Source organism: Bos javanicus, chromosome 2 (assembly GCF_032452875.1).
Source record: "Bos javanicus breed banteng chromosome 2, ARS-OSU_banteng_1.0, whole genome shotgun sequence".
NCBI lineage: Eukaryota > Metazoa > Chordata > Mammalia > Artiodactyla > Bovidae > Bos > Bos javanicus.
Window position 1 is genome coordinate 116,202,900 of NC_083869.1, and position 21,617 is coordinate 116,224,516.

Genomic DNA, 21,617 nt, shown 5'->3' on the forward strand with positions numbered 1-21,617 from the left:
CTTCTTTATATATTATTCTGTTGATGGACATTTACGCTGCTTCCATATTTTGGCAATTGTAAACAGTGTTGCAATGACAACTGGGGAGCCTGTGTCCTTTCAGATCATATTTTTCTCCTGATATATACCCAGAAGTGGGATTATAGGGTCATATGATAGCTTCCCTCCAGGGAAGATGCCTTGGAGGAGGGCATGGTAACCCACTCCAGTATTCTTGCCTGGAGAATCCCCATGGACAGGTGGCACAGAGTTGGACATGACTGAAGCAACTTCTGCTTCTGTTAGGTCCATACCGTTTCTGTCCTTTATCGAGCCCATCTTTGCATGAAATGTTCCCTTGGTATCTCTAATTTTCTTGAAGAGATCTCTAGTCTTTCCCATTCTGTTGTTTTCCTCTATTTCTTTGCATTGATCCCTGAGGAAGGCTTTCTTATCTCTCCTTGCTGTTCTTTGGAACTCTGCATTCAGATGCTTATATCTTTCCTTTTCTCCTTTGCTTTTTGCTTCTCTTCTTTTCACAGCTATTTGTAAGGCCTCCTCAGACAGCCATTTTTGCATTTCTTTTCCATGGGGATGGTCTTGATCCCTGTCTCCTGTACAATGTCATGAACCTCCATCCATAGTTCATCAGGCACTCTGTCTAGCAATACATGAACTGTGAACTTCCAGATTGTTCAAGCTGGTTTTAGAAAAGGCAGAGGAACCAGAGATCAAATTGCCAACAACTGCTGGATCATTGAAAAAGCAAGAGAGTTCCAGAAAAACATCTATTTCTGCTTTATTGACTATGCCAAAGCCTTTAACTGTGTGGATCACAACAAACTGTGGAAAACTCTGAAAGAGATTGGAATACCAGACCACCTGACCTGCCTCTTGAGAAACCTGTATGGAGATCAGGAAGCAATAGTTAGAACTGGACATGGAACAACAAACTGGTTCCAAGTAGGGAAAGGAGTACGTCAAGGCTGTATATTGTCACCCTGCTTATTTAACTTCTATGCAGAGTACATCATGAGAAACGCTGGGCTGGAGGAAGCACAGGCTGGAATCAAGATTGCTGAGAGACATATCAATAACCTCAGATATGCAGATGACACCACCCTTATGGCAGAAAGTGAAGAGGAACTAAAAAAACCTCTTGATGAAAGTGAAAGAGGAGAATGAAAAAGTTGACTTAAAGCTCAACATTCAGAAAACGAAGATCATGGCATCCGGTCCCATCACTTCATGGGAAATAGATGGGGAAACAGTGGAAACAGTGTCATACTTTATTTTTAGGGGCTCCAAAATCACTGCAGATGGTGACTGCAGCCATGAAATTAAAAGATGCTTACTCCTTGGAAGGAAAGTTGTGACCAACCTAGATAACATATTGAAAAGCAGAGACATTACTTTGCCAACAAAGATCCATCTAGTCAAGGCTATGGTTTTTCCAGTGGTCATGTATGGATGTGAGAGTTGGACTGTGAAGAAAGCTGAGGACCAAAGAATTGATGCTTTTGGAGATCCAACCAGTCCATCTTAAAGGAGATCAGTCCTGCATGTTCACTGGAAGGACTGATGCTGAAGCTGAAACTCCAATACTTTGGCCACCTCATGCAAAGAGTGGACTCATTGGAAAAGACCCTGATGCTGGGAGGGATTGGGTCAGGAGGAGAAGGAGACGACAGGGGATAAGATGGCTGGATGGCATCACCGACTCGATGGACATGGGTTTGGGTAAACCCCAGGAGTTGGTGATGGACAGGGAGGCCTGGTGTGCTGCGATTCATGGGGTCGCAAAGAGTCGGACACGACTCAGTGACTGAATTGAACTGAAGTGAAGCAACTTAGCACATGTAGCACATGGTAGTTTTATTTTTAGTTTTTAAAGGAATATTGAAAGCATTCTCAGTAGTGGCTCTACCAATTCATATTCCCACCAGCAGTGCAGAAGTGTTCCCTTCTCTCCACAACTTCTCCAGTGTTTATTGTTTGTGGATTTTTTGATGATGGCCATTCTGACTGGAATCAAGTACTTGTGTCTTCTATTCAGAGAAATATGTTCACCATGATCCACCAAGGCCTTCCAAAACACATGTATCCCATGGGCAGAGCAGTTATTTGGGTTCCTGCTCCAAGAAGCGCATCACCAGTGGGGTGATATTAACCAGAGAAGCAATCATAGTCAACAGAGAATTGCAGTTCAACTTCCAGATAAAACGAGAGACAGATGTCCTGCTTCCTTTCCTTCCCCCACTGCCTAACACTGACCAAGATAGAACCAGAAAAGTTTGGGGAGGAAGAACAAAAACAAAAACAAAACAAACCCAAAAAACCAGCAGCACTGTCCCTTTTCCAAATTCAAGCTCCTTAGGCTGAAGCCTAGCTGGTGCTTAGCAGAAGGGAATAAGAACTTTAAATCGCACACCAGAGCCAGGCTACAAATTGGATTAGACTGGCTGGAGAATTTAGTAATGAAAGAGAATGGAAACTATGGGATCTGCCCTAGATTTATCACAGGATGGCAAAAATACATTTGACAGAACACAGTTGGCCCAGTAGTTGAAGGAACTTAAAAATGCATCACGTTTTGTTTGCCTCATGTAATTTAGGTCATTTAATAAACCATTTGCACTTTGCAGTTACATTTGCAGTTTGGCTGCCAGAAGTAGCCAGAGAAATGCTTTCCTGTTCACTTTTTGTCAGGAGCTGGAGAAAGATAGATAGAATCTTCTATATAATTTCTTCCCTTTGGCTTGGGAAATTTAGGTCCCAAATTGACTCCTGAACTGATAAGAATTCTAATAAGGGAAGACTGGCTCCAATGGGCTTAGTCTAGCCTGTATCCATCCACGTTCTGGGATGGAATTAGTTTCTCCTACATTATATGGGTTATGTGGAGGAACCTGAATTCCTGTACATCATCAGGTAAGAAGGAGAGATGCTGCTGAGTAGGCCACCAAAACTCCCCACTGCGTGGGGCCACCATATGTGATAATCATCTGCCTCCATTTGGTGATGACCCAGTTCCCCTGAGCAGTGTTGACCAATTTCCTTTGGGCTGCTCCATGGCAAGGATCTCCTCCATTCCTCACAGTCAGTGGGAGTCGCTCATGCCCGGATAAGGGAAAGCGGGGTGTGTCACTTCCAGCAGGTAAGTGCTGACCAAAGACCTGTGTGCTCTGGTCAGTTAATCATCCTCACTCTTCTCCCCATTGACTGGCCTTCAGAGCGGTTGTTCTAACTCCTGGATCCATCATGAGTCAGCCTTGGCATTTGTTTCTTTGAAAACACTCTTCTTTTATTTATTTTTTTTCTTTTTTCTTGCTATCTTCCAGAGTCATGCTCTAAAAACAGAATTAAAAATTCATCTCCCAGTATGTCTCTGTGATGTTCATTCTGCCCATGCTGAAAATTTGGCTGGCACTCACTTCCTCTGTGCTCCGTAGAACAATTCTACTCTTCAGTTCACTAACTTATTTTGAATAGATGTAAGGTATGGCATTATTGGTTGTGAATGTTTAATATAACATTAAAAACAATGACCTATCACACAGTATTTTATAAACATTTATGAAAGCATTATGAGAGGAGCCAAATACTTATTTTTTTTTTTAATGATTTAAGAAGAAAATTTTATTGTGATTTTAAACTTTTGGGAAACCTCTTGTAACCTGGTGTTTATCCAGGTTGAGTACATCTTTACATTTTGCAGTTAAGTGAAGTGTTTATCTGGAGGGAGATTATGTGAATGATCTAGAAGTACAATCTCTTTGCATGGGGATATTCTAAATAATGAGTCCCCAGGCCCAAGACCATGAACTGCTACTGGTCCCTGGTCTGTAAGGAAGTGGGCCACCCAGCAGGAGGTGAGTGGCAGGTGAGCAAGGGGAGCTCTGTCTGTACTTACAGTTACTCCCCATCACTTGCCTAAGGTCTGCCTCCTGTCAGATCAGCAGTGACATTAGATTCTCATAATAGCGTGAACCCTACATGAACTCTGCAAGTGAGGAGTCTAGGTCGAGCCCTCATGAGAATCATCGTGAAACCACCCCCAACCCCCTCGTCTGTAGAAAACTGTTTTCCACAAAACCAGTCCCTGGTGCCAAAAAAAGGTTGGGGACCACAGCTCTAAAGAATTAACCCAAGCTTTTAATCGTCATCTCCACTTTCCCAGCCTTAACTGCTGTCGATGTCAAGTAAGTAACACAGAGTTCTGTTCATCTATTCTCTCTCTTTATTCGGGGAGCATGACGGTAGCTGAGAAAAGATGAGATTGAACCAATAAGGATGATTTGTGGTTTGTGATTCTGCTTCTTTTCCTGTCTGCCTTGTATCTCCTTTGGCCTGGCTCACTTCTCATTCCTCTAATTTATACTAATTTAAAACCTTGCAGCAGAAGTTCAGAGTGCAGTCTCTCATCTGTCTGGGGGTAAATCCTGCTCTACCCATTTCTAGGTCTGTGATTATAAGCAAGCTACTTCTTACCATGTTCCAGATTCTTCAATAATGAAATGATAATAACAATATTAATTCAAAGGGCTGTTGGGGGGATTAAATAAGTTAATACATGTAGAACACTTCACATGTGTCTGGTACATGGATCAAATGCTCAGGAAATCTTAGTTACCATTGTTATTTTTCTTATTATTCTTTGAAACCTTGATTAAGTTCCCTTTCACCCCTGAATCTCCACTTTCTTACCTGCAAAACTGGAGCCATAATTTTTTTTCCATACTCAGATGACTTATATGGACCTGAACGAGGAGCACAGAGGGAGTGGTCATTAATAAAGTGTTGGTGAATTAACACCAGGAAGCTTCATACCAGGGGTGTCCTCTGTTTTCAGAATCATCAGAAGTTGATGAGGTTCGAACTTCAGTTAGATGCTAGCAGATGTCACCATCTTCCAACTCAAGGGCTTGTCCAAACCTCCAGTGCTGAGTATGGAAAATTAATTTTCTCCCAGGAAGAAACTCATTTATTTTAAAATGTTACTTATTCTTTAGCCAGAGGAATTCTGATGATGACTGTATTGCTCTTGACATTCTAAAAGATGAGGTTCCATACCTCAGACAACAGAGTACTCCAGGAGTCATCAACCCATGCATTCCTGCAGGGCAAGGAAATATACAACCTGATGGGGGTGGGGCAGCAAGAGCTGGAGATAGTTCAGAAAATGTCAGGAGAGAATGTATTGGGATCTTAGCTGAAAGTGGGAAAATACACAATCTGAGAAACGCGGGGGTGAGAGGAAAAACCGCCCAGAGAATAAGGACGTATTGGCTTCTTGCAGATTTCTGTTCTTTTTAAAAATTAAAGAAAATGTTTAAATTTTTATTGAAACATAATTGATTTACAGTGTTTGGATTGGGAAGATCCCCTGAAGGAGGAAATGGCAGCCCACTCCAGTATTCTTGCCTGGACAATCCCATGGACAGAGGAGTCTGGTGGGCTGTTCTCCATAGGGTCGCAGAGTCGGACACGACTGAAGTGACTTAACAAGCACAGTTTCAGGTGTACAGAAAAGTGATTAAGTTATACATATATATATGTATATTATTTTTTATTTTTAAATTAAACAATTTAATTAAAAGTTTTTTGACCACACTGTACAACTTGTGGGATTTTAGTTCCCCAACCAGGGATTGAGCCTTTGTTGTCAGTGGTGAGATAGCAGAGTCCCAACCACTGGACTGCCAGGGAATTCCCTATATAATCTTTTTAGATTCTTTTCCATTATAGGTTTTTACAAGATACTGAGTATAGTTCTCTATGCTATACCGCAGGACCTTGTTGCTTACCTATTTTATATATAGTAGTGTCTATATGTTAATTCCAAGCTCCTAATTTATCTCCCCTCTTTTTTGGATTTCTTTCCCATTTAGGTCAATACAGAGCATTAAGTAGAGTTCCCTGTGCTCTGTTGTCAGCTCTCATTTGTCATCTATTTTATATATGGTAGCAGTAGTATATATACGTCAATCCCAATCTCCCATTCATCCCACCCCTTCTCCCTTGGCGCCCATACATTTGAGAACACCAGACATTCTGCTAGGTTTCTTTTCTTGGCTTTCTTTCCCGTGAGTTGAATACTAGTTGGATTCTGGGCCTAGGAAGGCATGTGATGGAATATTGAGAAATGTTTAGTCAGATACTAACAGGCTGTTACGGACTTCCTAGCTGGTGCTAGAGGTAAAAAGCCCACCCATGTAGGAGAGCCCCAATGTATGAGACATAGGAGACTCAGATTTGATCCCTGGATTGGGAAGATGCCCTGGAAGAGGGCATGGCAACCCACTCCAGTATTCTTGCCTGGACAGGGGAGCCTGGCTGGCTACATTCCATAGGGTCAGAAAGAGTCAGACATGACTGAAACAACCTCTCACTCACACATGCAACAGGCTATTATGGGCACAAGAAGTTGGTGGTAGTGGTTTAGTTGTGTCTGACTCTTGCGACCCCATAGGCTGTAGCCTGCTAGGCTCCTCTGTCCATGGGGGTTCTCCAGGCAAGAATATTGGACTGGGTTGCCTCTTTTCTTCTCCAGCACAAGTAGTTATGACTTCCTGTTTTTTCAGAGCTGTGTATAGGAGTTCTATTTTAACTGATGCATTTTTGAATGTTTTTTTTTTTTATTATGGTAAAAAACATGAAATTTACTGTCTTAACCATTGTATTTGGTGCATTTTTAATGACAAGTAATACATTTCATCTGCACTGAGTGGCAGGTGGTTAAAACTGTGATCACTGTTTTCAACAAACCTGGATGAAGGAAAGAAAGTGAAAGTGACGGTTGCTTGGCTGTGTTCGGCTCTTTGCAACCCCATGAACTATACAGTACTTGGAATTCTTCAGGCCAGAATACTTGGGTAGCCTTTTCCTTCTTCAGGGGATCTTCCCAACCCAGGGATTGAACCCAGGTCTCCTGCACTGCAGATGGATTCTTTACCAGCTGAGTCACAAGGGAAGCCCAAGAATACTCTTCCCAACCCTGGAATCAGACCAGGGTCTCCTGCATTGCAGGCAGATTCTTTACCAACTGAGCCATCAGGGAAGCCCTAATGAAGGGCTTTCTAAGTGACGCTAATGGCCTGTCAATGGAGGAGACATAAGACAACTAAGTTCGATCCCTGGGTTGGGAAGATGCACCAGAGGAGAGTATGGCAACCCACTCTAACATTCTTGCCTGGAGAATCCCATGGACAGAGGAGCCTGATGGGCTAGAGTCCACTGGGGTCACAAGAGTCAGACTGGACTTAGCACTCACTCAGATGAAAGAACAGATTCTCATGGCATGACTGGGGGAGTAGCATCAGGCCCACAATCCCTAGGATTTGAAGAGAAACTAGAAGTTCTTGGAGTTGAATGGAAACCTCTTTAGGAACCATGAATTATTTTCCAAAGATGATACCAAGTGTTGGTATCATCTTTACATTTACCTTTCTCTCTGCCAAATAGCAATTTGTAGAATGTTCTAGTTGGAAGCGTTCTCATATATTGCCTTATCTGCATCCTTTATTTGTTATGTTAAAAAACAAAATGTTTCAGAAACATTTAGTCCTGTGCTGGAGGGCACATACAGCTGGGATTTAAGCTACTGACTTTTCTACTGTATCTTTGCACTTAAGTTTTAGAAGGAGATCCTGATGTCAAACATGAGGAAAGAAGGAAATAAGTGAACTAATCTGATGAAGCTTTATTAGATATTTCTGTGAGTTTCACAAAAAGCCAATATGTGGTCTACTGTCTTTTTCACTAAAAATGTTGCTAGGTGTAAAAAACTGTCCTATTGTTTGAAACAGTAGGCGAGAGTAACCTTCACAAATGGAACATGTGACAATGGAGAAGAATCCGCTGAAACTAGAGGCTCTCCTGGTATCATCCATCTTTATTCTGTCTTAACAAATGGCAATTTGGTTTCTTCTGCTTTCCTCTGAAAGAAGGAAAACAGTGCTTGCTCCTACTTTATCTGTGCCACATGCTACTGTTTGTGACATGATAGGAGAGAAAAATGTTGCATGTGTATAAGTATTTGGACCAGGTGTTCAGTCCAGACGCAACACAATCTGCCGTGAAACAATCTTTGCACCTGGGTTTTGTGGTGCTCAGAGCATCATGGTAGAATCTGGAGTCCTTGCTACATTCTGGACCAGAAACAGGCAGAGCAGAGAGTAAAGTGGCAGATGGGACAGAATTCAACAATGCAGAGGGAATCTCCCAAAGGCAAACAAATAATTGTTGATGTCAACTACAAATTGGTGCTTGCCATTAGCACTTGCCATCTTCCTCTACAAGGATTAAATCATGTGCTGTAGCAGTTGTTGATTTTCAACACCCTCTGAAAGGAGTTCAGGTTGGAGAGCAGAAATAAGGCACTACTGACTATGCCAAAGCCTTTGACTGTGTGGATCACAATCAACTGTGGAAAATTCTGAAAGAGATGGGAATACCAGACCACCTGACCTGCCTCTTGAGAAATCTGTATGCAGGTCAGGAAGCAACAGTTAGAAATGGACATGGAACAACAGACTGGTTCCAAATAGGAAAAGGAGTACGTGAAGGTTGTATATTGTCACCCTGCTTATTTAACTTCTATGCAGAGTACATCATGAGAAATGCTTGACTGGAAGAAACACAAGCTGGAATCAAGATTGCTGGGAGAAATATCAATAACCTCAGATATGCAGATGACACCACCCTTATGGCAGAAAGTGAAGAGGAACTAAAAAGCCTCTGATGAAAGTGAAAGTGGAGAGTGAAAAGTTGGCTTACAGCTCAACATTCAGAAAACGAAGATCATGGCATCCGGTCCCATCACTTCATGGGAAATAGATGGGGAAACAGTGGAAACAGTGTCAGACTTAATTTTTGGGGGCTCCAAAATCAGTGCAGATGGTGACTGCAGCCATGAAATTAAAAGACGCTTACTCCTTGGAAGGAAAGTTATGACCATCCTAGATAGCATATTCAAAAGCAAAGACGTTTTTCCTGTGGTCATATATGGATGTGAGAGTTGGACTGTGAAGAAGACTGAGTGCAGAAGAATTGACGCTTTTGAACTGTGGTGTTGGAGAAGACTCTTGAGAGTCCCTTGGACTGCAAGGAGATTCAACCAGTCCATTCTGAAGGAGATCAGCCCTGGGACTTCTTTGGAGGGAATGATGCTGAAGCTGAAACTCCAGTACTTTGGCCACCTCATGTGAAGAGTTGACTCATTGGAAAAGCCTCTGATGCTGGCACGGATTGGGGGTAGGAGGAGAAGGGGACGACAGAAGATGAGATGGCTGGATGGCATCACCGACTCGATGGACGTGAGTCTGAGTGAACTCTGGGAGTTGGTGATGGACAGGGAGGCCTGGCATGCTGCGATTCATGGGGTCGCAAAGAATCGGACACGACTGAGTGACTGAACTGAACTGAGCTGTGTTTTGGGAACAACTGGCATAACAAGTCTTCGGATACAGTTAGGAGCTGATTTTATGAGCTCAATTCTTATAGCTCTTCATATATAGAAAAGCACTGAAATCATGGTGACAATTGCTCCTTCTGATGAGCAGAAATCTGTAAAAATATGCACTTGATTGCATGTATTCCGCCCTTTCACCAAAATCACATGTAATACTGACCTGTCCTTCTCATTCTTTGGAGCAGTTTCTCAGAGCTATCTGAGGTGCTATCTCCAGGCTATAGTCCTCATTTTGCCCCAAAATAAAACTTGACTCCCAACTTTCACATGCATTTTTTTAAGTCGACATTGATAAGTTTTAATGAAAGGCTGTTTTTAAAGACAAAAGCAGAAGAAATAGGAAGGAGATATGAAACTGAGAAGAAGTGAAACTGGATATGGCGCTTTGCAAGGGTATTTTTGAGGGGATTATTTCAGGAAAAGAAAAACTTAGGTGGTCAAAGGATTCTTACATCAGTAACAGTGGATTAGCATTTTGTTCTTTTGTTTGAGCACAGAAAATCTTTACTGATAGGAAGGGAGGATCAAATGATTCTTCCCTTTGTCTGTCTTGTTCAGACCTAATCTGCACCCAAATGGCCTCTAAGTCTTGCTGATAATATCCTGGATATCACTTAAATTCATCTCAGGACCATGAAGACATTCTCCTTTCTGTGACTGAATGTTCTGATGCAACTAAAATAAAAGGCAAATATTTTTAGAAAGTTTCACTTACGTAAGTAAAAAAGTAATTTTATACAAAATCGTGAGACATTTAATACGGCAGGTCTCTGGAAAACTAAGGAGAACTTTAGAGTAAAATTGTGTTTCTCAAATTAATGGTTGACCATCACTAGATGTAAATCAAAGCCTCAATTATCCAAGGTCCATTAGCTTTATCAGTTCAATTCAACATCTACCATGGACAAGGCATTGTGCTAGAGATGATGAGCAAGTTCATACATGAGTTAAAGATGGCTCCATCCTCAATAAGCTTACGATCAGTGATGGAGACATAGATATTCAACTTATCATGCTGGAAGGCAGACTGAGATGGTTAACCTCGAAGGCCTTGGTACTCACACATACCTCTTCCTAAAAGAGGTCTGATTTCAGGTCTTGCCCTTGACTGGCTCCTAGGAGCTGAGCTCTGAGTCTTGGATCCATGGAAGCCCCCTTGTTCACAAGGACCCTCCAAATTTCCATTCTTGGTCTCATAAATCATTAGCTGAACTGTTTGTACCCACTACAGTGGGTACAACTAGAGGAATATACTTGTTAACCAAACTTTAGTTAAGTTTCTCGACTTTCTTCAGGCTCCTTAGCTTTGAGCCATCCTTGTTGGCAGGATCCAGTATTTAGTGTCTCCTTAAAGAATCCCTCCTGAGAATAGACTGAGCCCAGCATAGAACATTCTCTCATCTACTGCCCCATCATGACACCTGCACCGGCTCATCTCATTCTCCACACCTGGCTCTTTCTAGTCCTTTTCTCTTTGAAATAAAACCTCTTTTTTTGCCCAGAACACTTGTAGATCTCACAGTTGGAGCTTTCTTACTTTTTAATAGAAATAATCCCTCTTCCCTCCTATTGTAACAGTCCTTTTCCCCTTCTTGTAGTAATCCTTTCAAATAAAGTCACTCCTTACTAATGCCTAGAGTTTATTTTTATTTGACATTGTCCTCTGTCAGATGGAGAATTCTCTACATAAGCATATCCAAGCCTTTTTATTAGTGAATAAAATAAAATGCTCAGGTATCTCAATACTTTCTTTATATAAATCTAATAATTTTGAGGTTGAATATGTTTTTATTTATGTGGGCTGGTGTTCATGGTGAGTGTTTTTTTCAAACATAATTAACCTATAGAAAAAGAAAATGTTTTGTTTCATTAGTCTAAATATCTGAATAGTCAGCACACACACACACGTGGTCTCATACATAAATTAACCTCAATGAAATAATTTTGATTGTAAGAGATAAATTATAATTTTTTTACCAAATATGGCTTTGCAGTTGGAAAACATCAGACTGTAATTAAAATATTGATACAACTGTCTAGCTATTTCTACACAATCTTTCCAGTTTTCATATAGGTATTAGGCAAACAGATCTCGTTTTAAAAAAATTTAGATCTTATCTCATTTACTCAAGTTATAAAAATAGCACATACTCACAGCCAGAAGTATGGTACAGTGGTTAAGGTTTGCAGTCAGACTGCCTGTGCTCAAATTCTTCATAGTTGTGGGAGCTGGAAAAAATTAACTCACCTCTTTCAGTCTTATCAGCCCCCACTTTTGCCCCTCATTGTTTTAAGCATTGTGCAGATCATTTAGGTTCTCTATATTTTAGCTTTCCACTTTTGGAAAATCATCATAAAAATTTCAACTAACAAAACTGTTGAGAATAGTAGATATGTTATCCTTATTTTTAATTACCTGAATAATCTTTTTTTTTCTTTTGCTATATATCTGCATCACAATACATTCTAATGAGTTCAAAGAGTCCATTTATCTCTAAGACTGAACATTTACCTCTAGCTTACTTGCTTCTAGGTTGGCTTAGTCCCAGGTCTGGAGACGCCTGGTTGCCTTGTGCCTCTCTCTCTTGTCTCCGAGACTTACTGTAAAGGCCACAGCCCAGTCAGTCCTGGGAGGGTGTGGCGAAAGTGAAAAGTGAAAGTGAAAGTCACTCAGTCTTGTCCAACTCTTTGCGACCCCATGGACTGGACAGTCCATGGAGTTCTCCAGGCCGGAACACTGGAGTGGGTAGCCTTTCCCTTCTCCAGGGCATCTTCCCAATGCCTGTTTTTTTGGGTTCTTACTGGGGTTCTCCAGACTAGGGGCTATACAGGGCCTCCTCCTTTAACCTAATGCCTCCTAGAGCCTCAGGCTCTGCCTTTTCAAGGCATTATTTACACCAAAGATCCTCAACCAATGGTGATTTTGCCCTCCAGGATCTACTTTTTTGGTTGTTATAACTGGGAGGAGATAGTCACCAACATCTATAGGTAGAAGTTGGGAGAGGGGGCACTACTAAACACTCGACAACATAAAGGACAGTATCCCCGCCCCCCTCAACAAAGAATTATCCAGCCTAACCTGAGAGTGGTGCTAAGACTGAGAAGTGCAGATTTATGTAAATACTACGGATCCCAACAATTTAGTCAAAGAATATCTGCTTATTCAAAAATTGAAAGTGGGACAGTGAAGTTGTATAAGAGATAAATCTACCTTCATCCAATCACACTGTGACTACTTTTCCTATGAGGCACTTAAGCTCTGGGAGAAAAAAATGATCAACCAGTTGGCAACAAAAATTTATTGATTAGTTTGCAACTTTAGATACAACATATATTTCATCACATGGTTATAATTCAGTATTTGTGCTTTGTAGGATAAGTAAACATTTGAGCACAACAGAAGTCTACACACAATATTACAATCTTCTGGGGTTGTTTAAAAAATAAACATATCCTTTTCCATCTAGTATCACAAAGAACTTTCACTTTGAGAGGATGGATAAATGTTCAAGTTTGGTATTTGTATCACATGTCAATTAAATATATAACCCAAATATGGACTATTTTTCTATAATAAATGTCTAATGAGTCCTGGAAAGGATGTTGGGGGATGGGTGGTAGGGAGGATGACAATAAAGTTTGTTGACATTTCAAGAAATTTCAATTTCTTGTCAACGTGGATGACACAGAAAGCTGATATGGATGGAGTGGGACTTTGTTCACATTTAAAATTACTTGACAATCTTAAAAATAGTGTAAAAGCATAGTATTTCAGGAAATCTTTAATAAACACTTTCTTTGATCAAGAAAATAAAAGCCAGTCTAGCTCACTTAGCTGAAAGGGAAAAAGACCTATTAGGGAGAAGTTAAATACCTTTATTTTTCAAAAAAGTAAATCTCTGTTTTTAAAATACTTCAATGTGACAATAGTTTCTTTTTCTGAAATTAAATGCCAATATCCTTAAATTAGGAAGTATATGATCCTAACTGGATATGTCAAACCCTACATCCATCATTATAAATGTCATCTGACTAGCAAGTCTGCCATACGGGTACCAACGTGTTTATAATGAAATCATAGGGCTCAAGTGTCAACATACAACTTAAAACAATAATCTCTTCATATTTTATGAACCTCTAAGGCTAACTTGATATATTATTTATGATAGTCTCTTCATAATTTACAATAAAAATGAAAGTTTATATTTTATATAATTTAATATACAAGGAGATTTTCTCTCCAAAGACTCTCTTTAGTAGGAAAGCTTTCCCATAGGGTAAGAGTTCTGTAACCATGTCACTCATGTAATAAACAGATGGAAATAAGACAATCTTCCACCTTTCTCTCTCTCAGCTGAACACCAAGAGTCTTTTGATTAGCTGGGAACTCAAGACATTGCTGGGGAGATATGAAATATTTATCAGTGGGCTAGAGTGAATAAATGAAATCACCTCTATAGGAAACACTGAGATATCCTTGCATCTCTGTTAATATCCACTGATAATGGTCTAAAACTGAAAAGCTTTTATATCAAAATTTTGGAAATTTCTCACCCATATCTTAACTATTTACCTGGGCTGAAAGACACTTTATTCTGCTCAAAAAAGTAAAATAAAGATTACAGCAGAGTTTATAAAATGATTTTGACCAGTGATGCTGTTTCCAGTTGATTCATGTTGGAGATATTACATGACATTTTATGTTATTAAAAATATGCAAGTGCAACTCTCCTGGAGTTTAGGCCTAGCCTGAAGTTTTCCATTTGGGCCCATTACAATTTCTGTTTCTCCAGCCATTCTAACACAAGCTCTTTTAAACTCCCCTACAGGTTGTGTTGATTTGTACAGACCTATATTTTGCTTTCCTTCAGATTTATTCCATGTGCAGCAGACTTGAGGAGCAGATTTTTTCCTAGCTCGGATAATGTGATGTGATGTTTTGAGAAAGTTTAGAGCGTTTAGAGCAAACCACTGTAATCTAAGCTGGAAAGAAGGAAAGGGATACTCTGCAGGAGACTGCTGCCTTATCCCAGTTCCAAGAGCCAGTCAAAGAGACTCGGGGTCCCATCCCTCCGTTCCTCATGTATCTTGCAGTACTGAACCACTGCATGGAAGATATCCCCCACCTTCCAGGACTTCTGATGGACCAGCCGCACGACATCTAGAAACTAGAGAAAAGCACAGAGTTAGGACTCACATATCACAGAGGATCCTCAAAGTCATCTCATTCAACCATTCTACCAGAGCCAATGGCTCTCCAGGCTATTTTTGAATACCTCTAGTGGCAGGGAACTATATTTCAGGACAGTCTATTTTCTTTGTAGACAGTCCAGATTATTAGAGGGTTCTTTCAACTGAACTGAGATGTTCCTCACAGCAGTTGCCATCCACCAATTTTGAGAGTCTACATGGAATTCTTCTTTCAACATCTTATCTTTTAGGTATTTGAAGAGTTCCCTCAGATCCACCTTTCTCTGGGTTAGACTCTGTCTAATGGTTCTGTATAGCATGGTTCCCAGTCCCTTCTATTAGTGCCATACACAATCTTTCATAGGATGTACCATTTAGGCCAGATAAATTGTATTAAAATTTTGGGTGCTGGAGAAGACTCTTGAGAGTCCCTTGGACAGCAAGGAGATCAAACCAGTGAATCCTAAAGGAAATCAACTCTGAATATTCATTGGAAGGACTGATGTTGAAGCTCCAGGACAATACTTCGGCAACCTGATGTGAAAAGCCAACTCATTGGAAAAGACCCTGATGCTGGGAACACCTGAGGACAGGAGGAGAAGGGGGCGACAGAGGATGAGATGGTTAGATATCATCATTGACTTAGTGAATATGAATCTGAGCAAACTCCAGGAGATAGTGAATGAAAGGAAAGCCTAGTGTGCTGCAGTTCATGGGCTCACAAAGAGTAGGGCATGACTTTAGCGACTGAACAACAAACTTTTGGGTAGTTTTACTTACTCGTTCCTCATTCCACTTTGAAAAGTTCCCTCCTCCGTCAAGTTTCAAGAGACACTGTCTTTCCATTGGAACAGGAAAAGGAAAGATTGAGGAAACATCCTAGACTCAGCACCTGGCTAATTATATCATTTTCAATTGGCCACAACTTAGAAAGCGTCTGACTGCAGGTTGAGTTGGAGCACTGGAAGATGGGAAAATCATTACAGATGATCCCCTTCATGAAACTGTAGCCTAAAGCTCAGCATGAAGTCCTCTCAAAATCCTTAGTCAGATATGTATAAAGAAAAGTAACAACTATTAAGAGCCAAAACCTGTAGGAAGTACCTTTCAAGCATGTAATCTCATTTAATTCTGTCAACAATGCTGCAAAGCAGGCATTTAAAGATGAAAAATTGTGGGTTTGTGAGATGAAAAATTGGCAGTAAGATGGTCTTCTTTTTTTAATGTGGATCATTTTAAAAGTCTTTATCAAATTTGTCATAATATTGCTTCTGTTGTCTACATTTTGTCTTTTTGATCACAAGGTATGTGGGATCTTAGCCCCTTGACCAGAGATGGAACCTACACCCCTGCATTGGAAAGTGAAGTCTTAACCACTGAACCACCAGGGAAGTCCCAGGATGCATGGTCTTCTGACACTGCAGACCAAAGCTCTTTTTGCTACAGTACCCCATGCCTTTTGGTGGTAGGAGAATACGCTAAGTCACTACAGTCGTGTTCGACTCTTTGCGACCCCATGGACTGTAGCCTTGGAGAAGCCAATGGCACCCCACTCCAGTACTCTTGCCTGGAAAATCCCATGGACGGAGGAGTCTGGTAGGCTGCAGTCCATGGGGTCGCTAAGAGTCAGACATGACTGAGCGACTTCACTTTCCCTTTTCACTTTCATGCATTGGAGAAGGAAATGGCAACCCACTCCAGTGTTCTTGCCTGGAGAATCCCAGGGATGGGGGAGCCTGGTGGGCTGCCGTCTATGGGTCGCACAGAGTCGGACACTGCTGAAGTGACTTAGCAGGACTGTAGCCTGCCAGGCTCCTCTCTCCATGGGATTTTCCAGGCAAGAAAACTGGAGTGGGTTGCCATTTCCTTCTCCAAAGTAGAATAATGAGACATTAATATTTATTTGGAACACTGGGATAAAGGAAAGGCTGGGACTCTAGTCTCGTTTACTGAGGAAGAAAAATCTATTTCTTAAAAAGATGAGAGATATGCTTTAGTTACTATTTCTTCAATGTTTCCTTCTAGAATTTCTTTGCCCTGCTCATTTCACATTTTCTCAGACTTTGAAGATGAGCCAGAAATTGGAATGCTAATTTTTTCTGATCTTCCCCCGCCCCCTTCAGTTTGAATTTGCTAATTCATTTCAATTACTGAGAAGTTGTTTCCCAGAGAGCTACTATTAAATTACGTCTCTTCTTCCAGCTGCTGTGACAGCACCAGCTATTGCAGTTATAGAAATCAGTGCTTTATTGTACTTATTTGCCTTGTGTTGGCTTAATCAGAATAAAGCAATTTTCTAGGCTGGAAAATAAAATGCTTAACTTTTAATACATGGAAACATAAACATCATCTCAAAGAGTTTTAGGAAGATGCAAAAAGGGAGACCAGTGGGAAGCTGATGGCAACAGTATCATAGACTGTAATCTCCCCGCCAGAGGATACCATCTGAACTACCTCTGGCATTTTTTTTTTTTTTGGCTTTACCAGGTCTTTGTTGCTGCGTGTGGGCTTTCTCTAGTTGAAGCGAGCAGGGGCTACTCTGTTGTAGTGAGAGGGCTCGTCATTGCAATATCTTCTCTTGTTGGGGGTCATGGGCTCTAGAGTACAGGCTCAGTAGTTCAGTTCAGTTCAGTCGCTCAGTCGTGTCCGACTTTTGCGACCCCATGAATCGCAGCACACCAGGCCTCCCTGTCCATCACCAACTCCCAGAGTTCACTCAGACTCATGTCCATCGAATCAGTGATGCCATCCAGCCATCTCATCCTCTGTCGTCCCCTTCTCCGCCTGCCCCCAATCCCTGCCAGCATCAGTCTTTTCCAATGAGTCAACTCTTCGCATGAGGTGGCCAAAGTACTGGAGTTTCAGCTTTAGCATCATTCCTTCCAAAGAAATCCCAGGGCTGATTTCCTTCAGAATGGACTGGTTGAATCTCCTTGCAGTCCAAGGGACTCTCAAGAGTCTTCTCCAACACCACAGTTCAAAAGCATCAATTCTTCGGCGCTCAGTCTTCTTCACAGTCCAACTCTCACATCCATACATGACCACAGGAAAAACCATAGCTTGACTAGACGAACCTTTGTTGGCAAAGTAATGTCTTTGCTTTTGAATATGCTATCTAGGTTGGTCATAACTTTCCTTCCAAGGAGTAAGCGTCTTTTAATTTTGTGGCTGCAGTCACCATCTGCAGCGATTTTGGAGCCCAAAAAATAAAGTCTGACACTGGCTCAGTAGTTACGGTGTACCAACTTAGTTGCTCTGCAATCTGTGGGATCGGACCCATGTCCCCTGCATTGGCAGGTGGATTCTTAACCACTGAAAGTTAACCAGGGAAGTCCTTAATCACTTAATACTGGTAACATCTTGTGGAAAAAACGTGAATGAACTGTTTGGCCAACCCAATATCTTGTTGGAAAATAAGATAAGTCCCTGTACCTACTAGGGACTCAATAAATATTTGCAGAAGGCGGAACACCCAAATGTGAGTCAAATACATCAAATGCATTCAAAATGATCAATAAGACTACTTGAAATATGGAGTGACATCCAGAATCACTGAAGCTGAACCTTGTATAAATATTCATCCTTGAGTTTTACATATTTGCACTTATACCATTAAAAAATTACCAGGCACATCTTGGGGCTGCTTACTCAATAATTCCCTACTGATAGGATGCTCCAAAAAATGAGTCAAGGCTGAGAACCTAAGCAAAGGCAGAGCCTGAACTGGTGCCCTGGTAGTGGGCAAAGAGCAAAGTCAGAGATGGTCATGGGGCAGGTGTTTCATCACCTGTGACTGGGAGTGGGCATGCATGCTGTGAAGGTGGGGTGCCTGGGACCCCTCTTCACTGGTCATTATTACAACAGCCCTGGAAGGTTAGCTCCAATCAGCTCCATCAGGCTCAGTGACAGAATGTCAGACTGTTAGTTGTCCGGTATCCCTCACAAGTCTGTTGAGCTGTCTGTTAGACTCCTGAAATTTTAGAGAACTTAAATCCTTTAGGTTAAGACTTTGCTCAGAACACAAATATCATCAGAAAGAGGAACACTCTAGGTGGTTATTAGTAAATTCATGGAGCTGCATAAAAATAATTTTGTGAGCTGTTACTTGTATGTTGGTGTGTATGAAAGATCCCAGGCATGCATGTTTTTCTATTGGACTAGGTGGAAAAAATATGCAGCCTCAGGAAAAAGGGGAGAAAGGCTAGGATGTCTTTGCGTGATTTTGTTAATCAGACTTTTCCAGCTCTTACTGGAGAAAGGTGCTCCCAGTGCAGAAAGTTTGAAGATCAAGTTTCTGAGGTCTCACTGAGAGAGGCTCATATTAATAATTCATCGACTTCTCGTCAAGATTTTCCTCCAGGGTCATCAGCGGTCTTAGACCAGACTTATCCCTTGAGGGTGTTTTCTCTTCTTTAGCATGTTTTATAAAGATGCAGTATAAAGTACACAGAAATAAAAACTTAGTCTCAGCACTTTTTTTTTTCTTTCTGTACACTCTAGTTTTCTGGGCCACCATCTTATTCCCAACTTTAATCTCTGAGTCATTGCTCTGGGAGAGAATGAAAATTACAGAGCAGATGTCAATATTGGCTAAACTCTTCCCAGAAGGCTGTCTGCTTCAGACCTTTCTGGAAGGTATTAGCTACTTTCCAGTATTAGCTACTTTCCATCTATTTTGGGCCTGCCGAAGCAGGGTCTCCCATTGCGGTCTGTGATGATGACCACAGGATGTTGTGAACTGACCCCAAACTGTCAAAATGTCCTACCAACTAGGCTACTCTATCAGTATTTTGTGAAATGGCCACATACTAGAATCTGTCTCATGACTTCTAAAGTCAGGTTGATATCCTAAAAATTGGAGAAAGAAATGGCAACCCACTCCAGTATTCCTGCCTGGAGAATCCCCATGGAAAGAAGAGCCTGGTGGGCTACAGTCCATGGGGTTGCAAAGAGTTAGACACAACTGAGCGGCTAAGCACATCCCAATAAAGCAATTTTTAAAAATGATCTGGTCCCACTAAATATAGCATGCTCTTAGTCTGTGATGGCTTCTTCTCAGACATTAAGACCTTGAAACATCGGTGGGGTTGATGAGTAAGGAAGGTCTTACATTTTCTTTTCTTTCTTTATTTAAAAAAAACTCTAAACAAAAATGAAGCTAAGATTGTAAATAAACCAGAAAAGGACACTTCCAGTTCATTACTACAGTCTTTAAAAACTGCATTCTATTTAGCAGCTGTCCCTATATCTTTCACTGTGTCTGTCCAGGCTACGGACTCAGTAATCAGCTTTAGGATGTCAGGGAATCTGAGTTTTTCTTTTCAATGTACTGACAAAAATAAAAAATTTTCATTTCCTATCATTGCACAATTAATAACAATTAGTTTCCCTTCCTATGTATCATATTTGCCATTTCCTTGAACAAATGTTTCATTTTAGGAAGCTAGAAGAATTCACATTCCTTGATGGCATGTTGTGACCTGTTGGAAGGAAAGTATCACATGGTAGGGACCTTTTATATTCTCAGGTGCATTTACTTAATTAGATTACTTGTTTATAAAATCATATGGTGGGATCTACGGGTTGTTGTTGTTTAGTTGCTAAGTTGTGTCTGACTCTTGGTGACCCCATGAACTGAAGCCCCTCAGGCACATTTATCTGTGGGATGTTCCAGGCAAGAATACTGAAGTGGGTTGCCATTTCCTTCTCCAGGAGATTTTCCCAATCCAGGGATCGAAAGGAATCTATGGGAGTTGTCGCAAATTGTTTAGATTTTTGGGGAAACACTCAATGCAGATTTCTGAAAGCAGCTACCTTCTTTTGTTCCAAGGCAGTCCATTTCATTAAGCACAAGTGAGCTGGTCTTTATATTGCTCCCACAACTATGGCCTATAGGAGTTGAGATTCTCAGCTTTGGCTGTACCCTGGGACTCCCCCCAGGGATCTTGAGAAAACCCCAAAGCCTGGTTCATCCCAAGAGAAGAGTTTGATTTGATTGGCTCGAGCATCAGGCCATAAAAGCATCCCCCGGGTCATGGGGATGGGGCTCCCAGGATGGAGCTCATGCCCTTCTGAGAAGATGAAGAGATACCAGAGCTGGCTCTCTGCCATGTGACAGCACAGAAAGGAAGCTGTCCCTCATCAGGAAATGCACCTACTGGCACTTTGACCTCAGACTTTCTAGCCTCTAGAACTCTAAGAAATAAATGTCTGCTGTTCAAGCCACTGCCTGTGTTATTTTACTAGAGCAGCTTGAGCTAAGACAATATTTAATTCTTTATTTTTCCTTTGTCAGGTACTGTTTTCAAAACTGAGACTTTAAGTGTAGTATTTTGGGGAAAGTTAACTTAATAGTAAATGACATCAATATTTTCTCTCTCATTCTGTTTCCTCTACTTTGTTTGTGGAAAAGAGTAAGACATTAAAGGAGAAGCGAGTCTTCTGACACTCACTTTCTTAGGAAGGCAGGTATACATCTGTTTCCTCTTAGGACATTCTGTTCTATTCATTGCCCTCAAGAGAAGGATGTAATTCCCCAAATGAGCTTAATGATGAGGAAGGTAACTGATTTACTATGAGGCCAGTCATCAGCTCATTCCAGCTCCCCGATTATTGAATTTAAACAGAAGAAAAAGAGCTGAAGAACAATAATACATTGCCTCCACAAAGCAGAACAATTAATTAATTGATATCCTTTTGAAAAAGAATGGCTTTCATGATTTTTCCCCTTCCATGAATTAAGTAGATTAAATTTAACTGATGTCAAGGTCACTGTGAATTAAATTTATAAACTGTATTTTAGATTTTCAAGTGCTATGATTCTCAGCAATCTTTCCTTTGGAATTTAGCATACTTAAAAGCCACCTCAAATTCTGCCACTCCTTCAAGATATTTCTTATGGAAGTGTTAGTTTCTCAGTCATGTCTGACTCTTCGTGACTCCATGGACTGGAGCCCTCCAGGATCCACCGCCCATG

At 41.0% G+C, this 21,617-nt stretch overlaps 1 protein-coding gene across 5 annotated transcripts in view; it reads right to left on the reverse strand.

Annotated features, from left to right (window-relative positions):
* Positions 1 to 12,724: 12,724 nt before the first annotated feature.
* Positions 12,725 to 21,617, reverse strand: part of SPHKAP (SPHK1 interactor, AKAP domain containing) — a 191,745-nt gene continuing 182,852 nt past the window's right edge. For all 5 annotated transcript variants that reach the window (XM_061387103.1, XM_061387093.1, XM_061387070.1 and 2 more), the window contains one exon: positions 12,725 to 14,619. In XM_061387103.1, the coding sequence (XP_061243087.1) occupies positions 14,476 to 14,619 (144 nt within the window). In that variant the 3' untranslated portion in view covers positions 12,725 to 14,475. The remainder of the gene's footprint in view (positions 14,620 to 21,617) is intronic.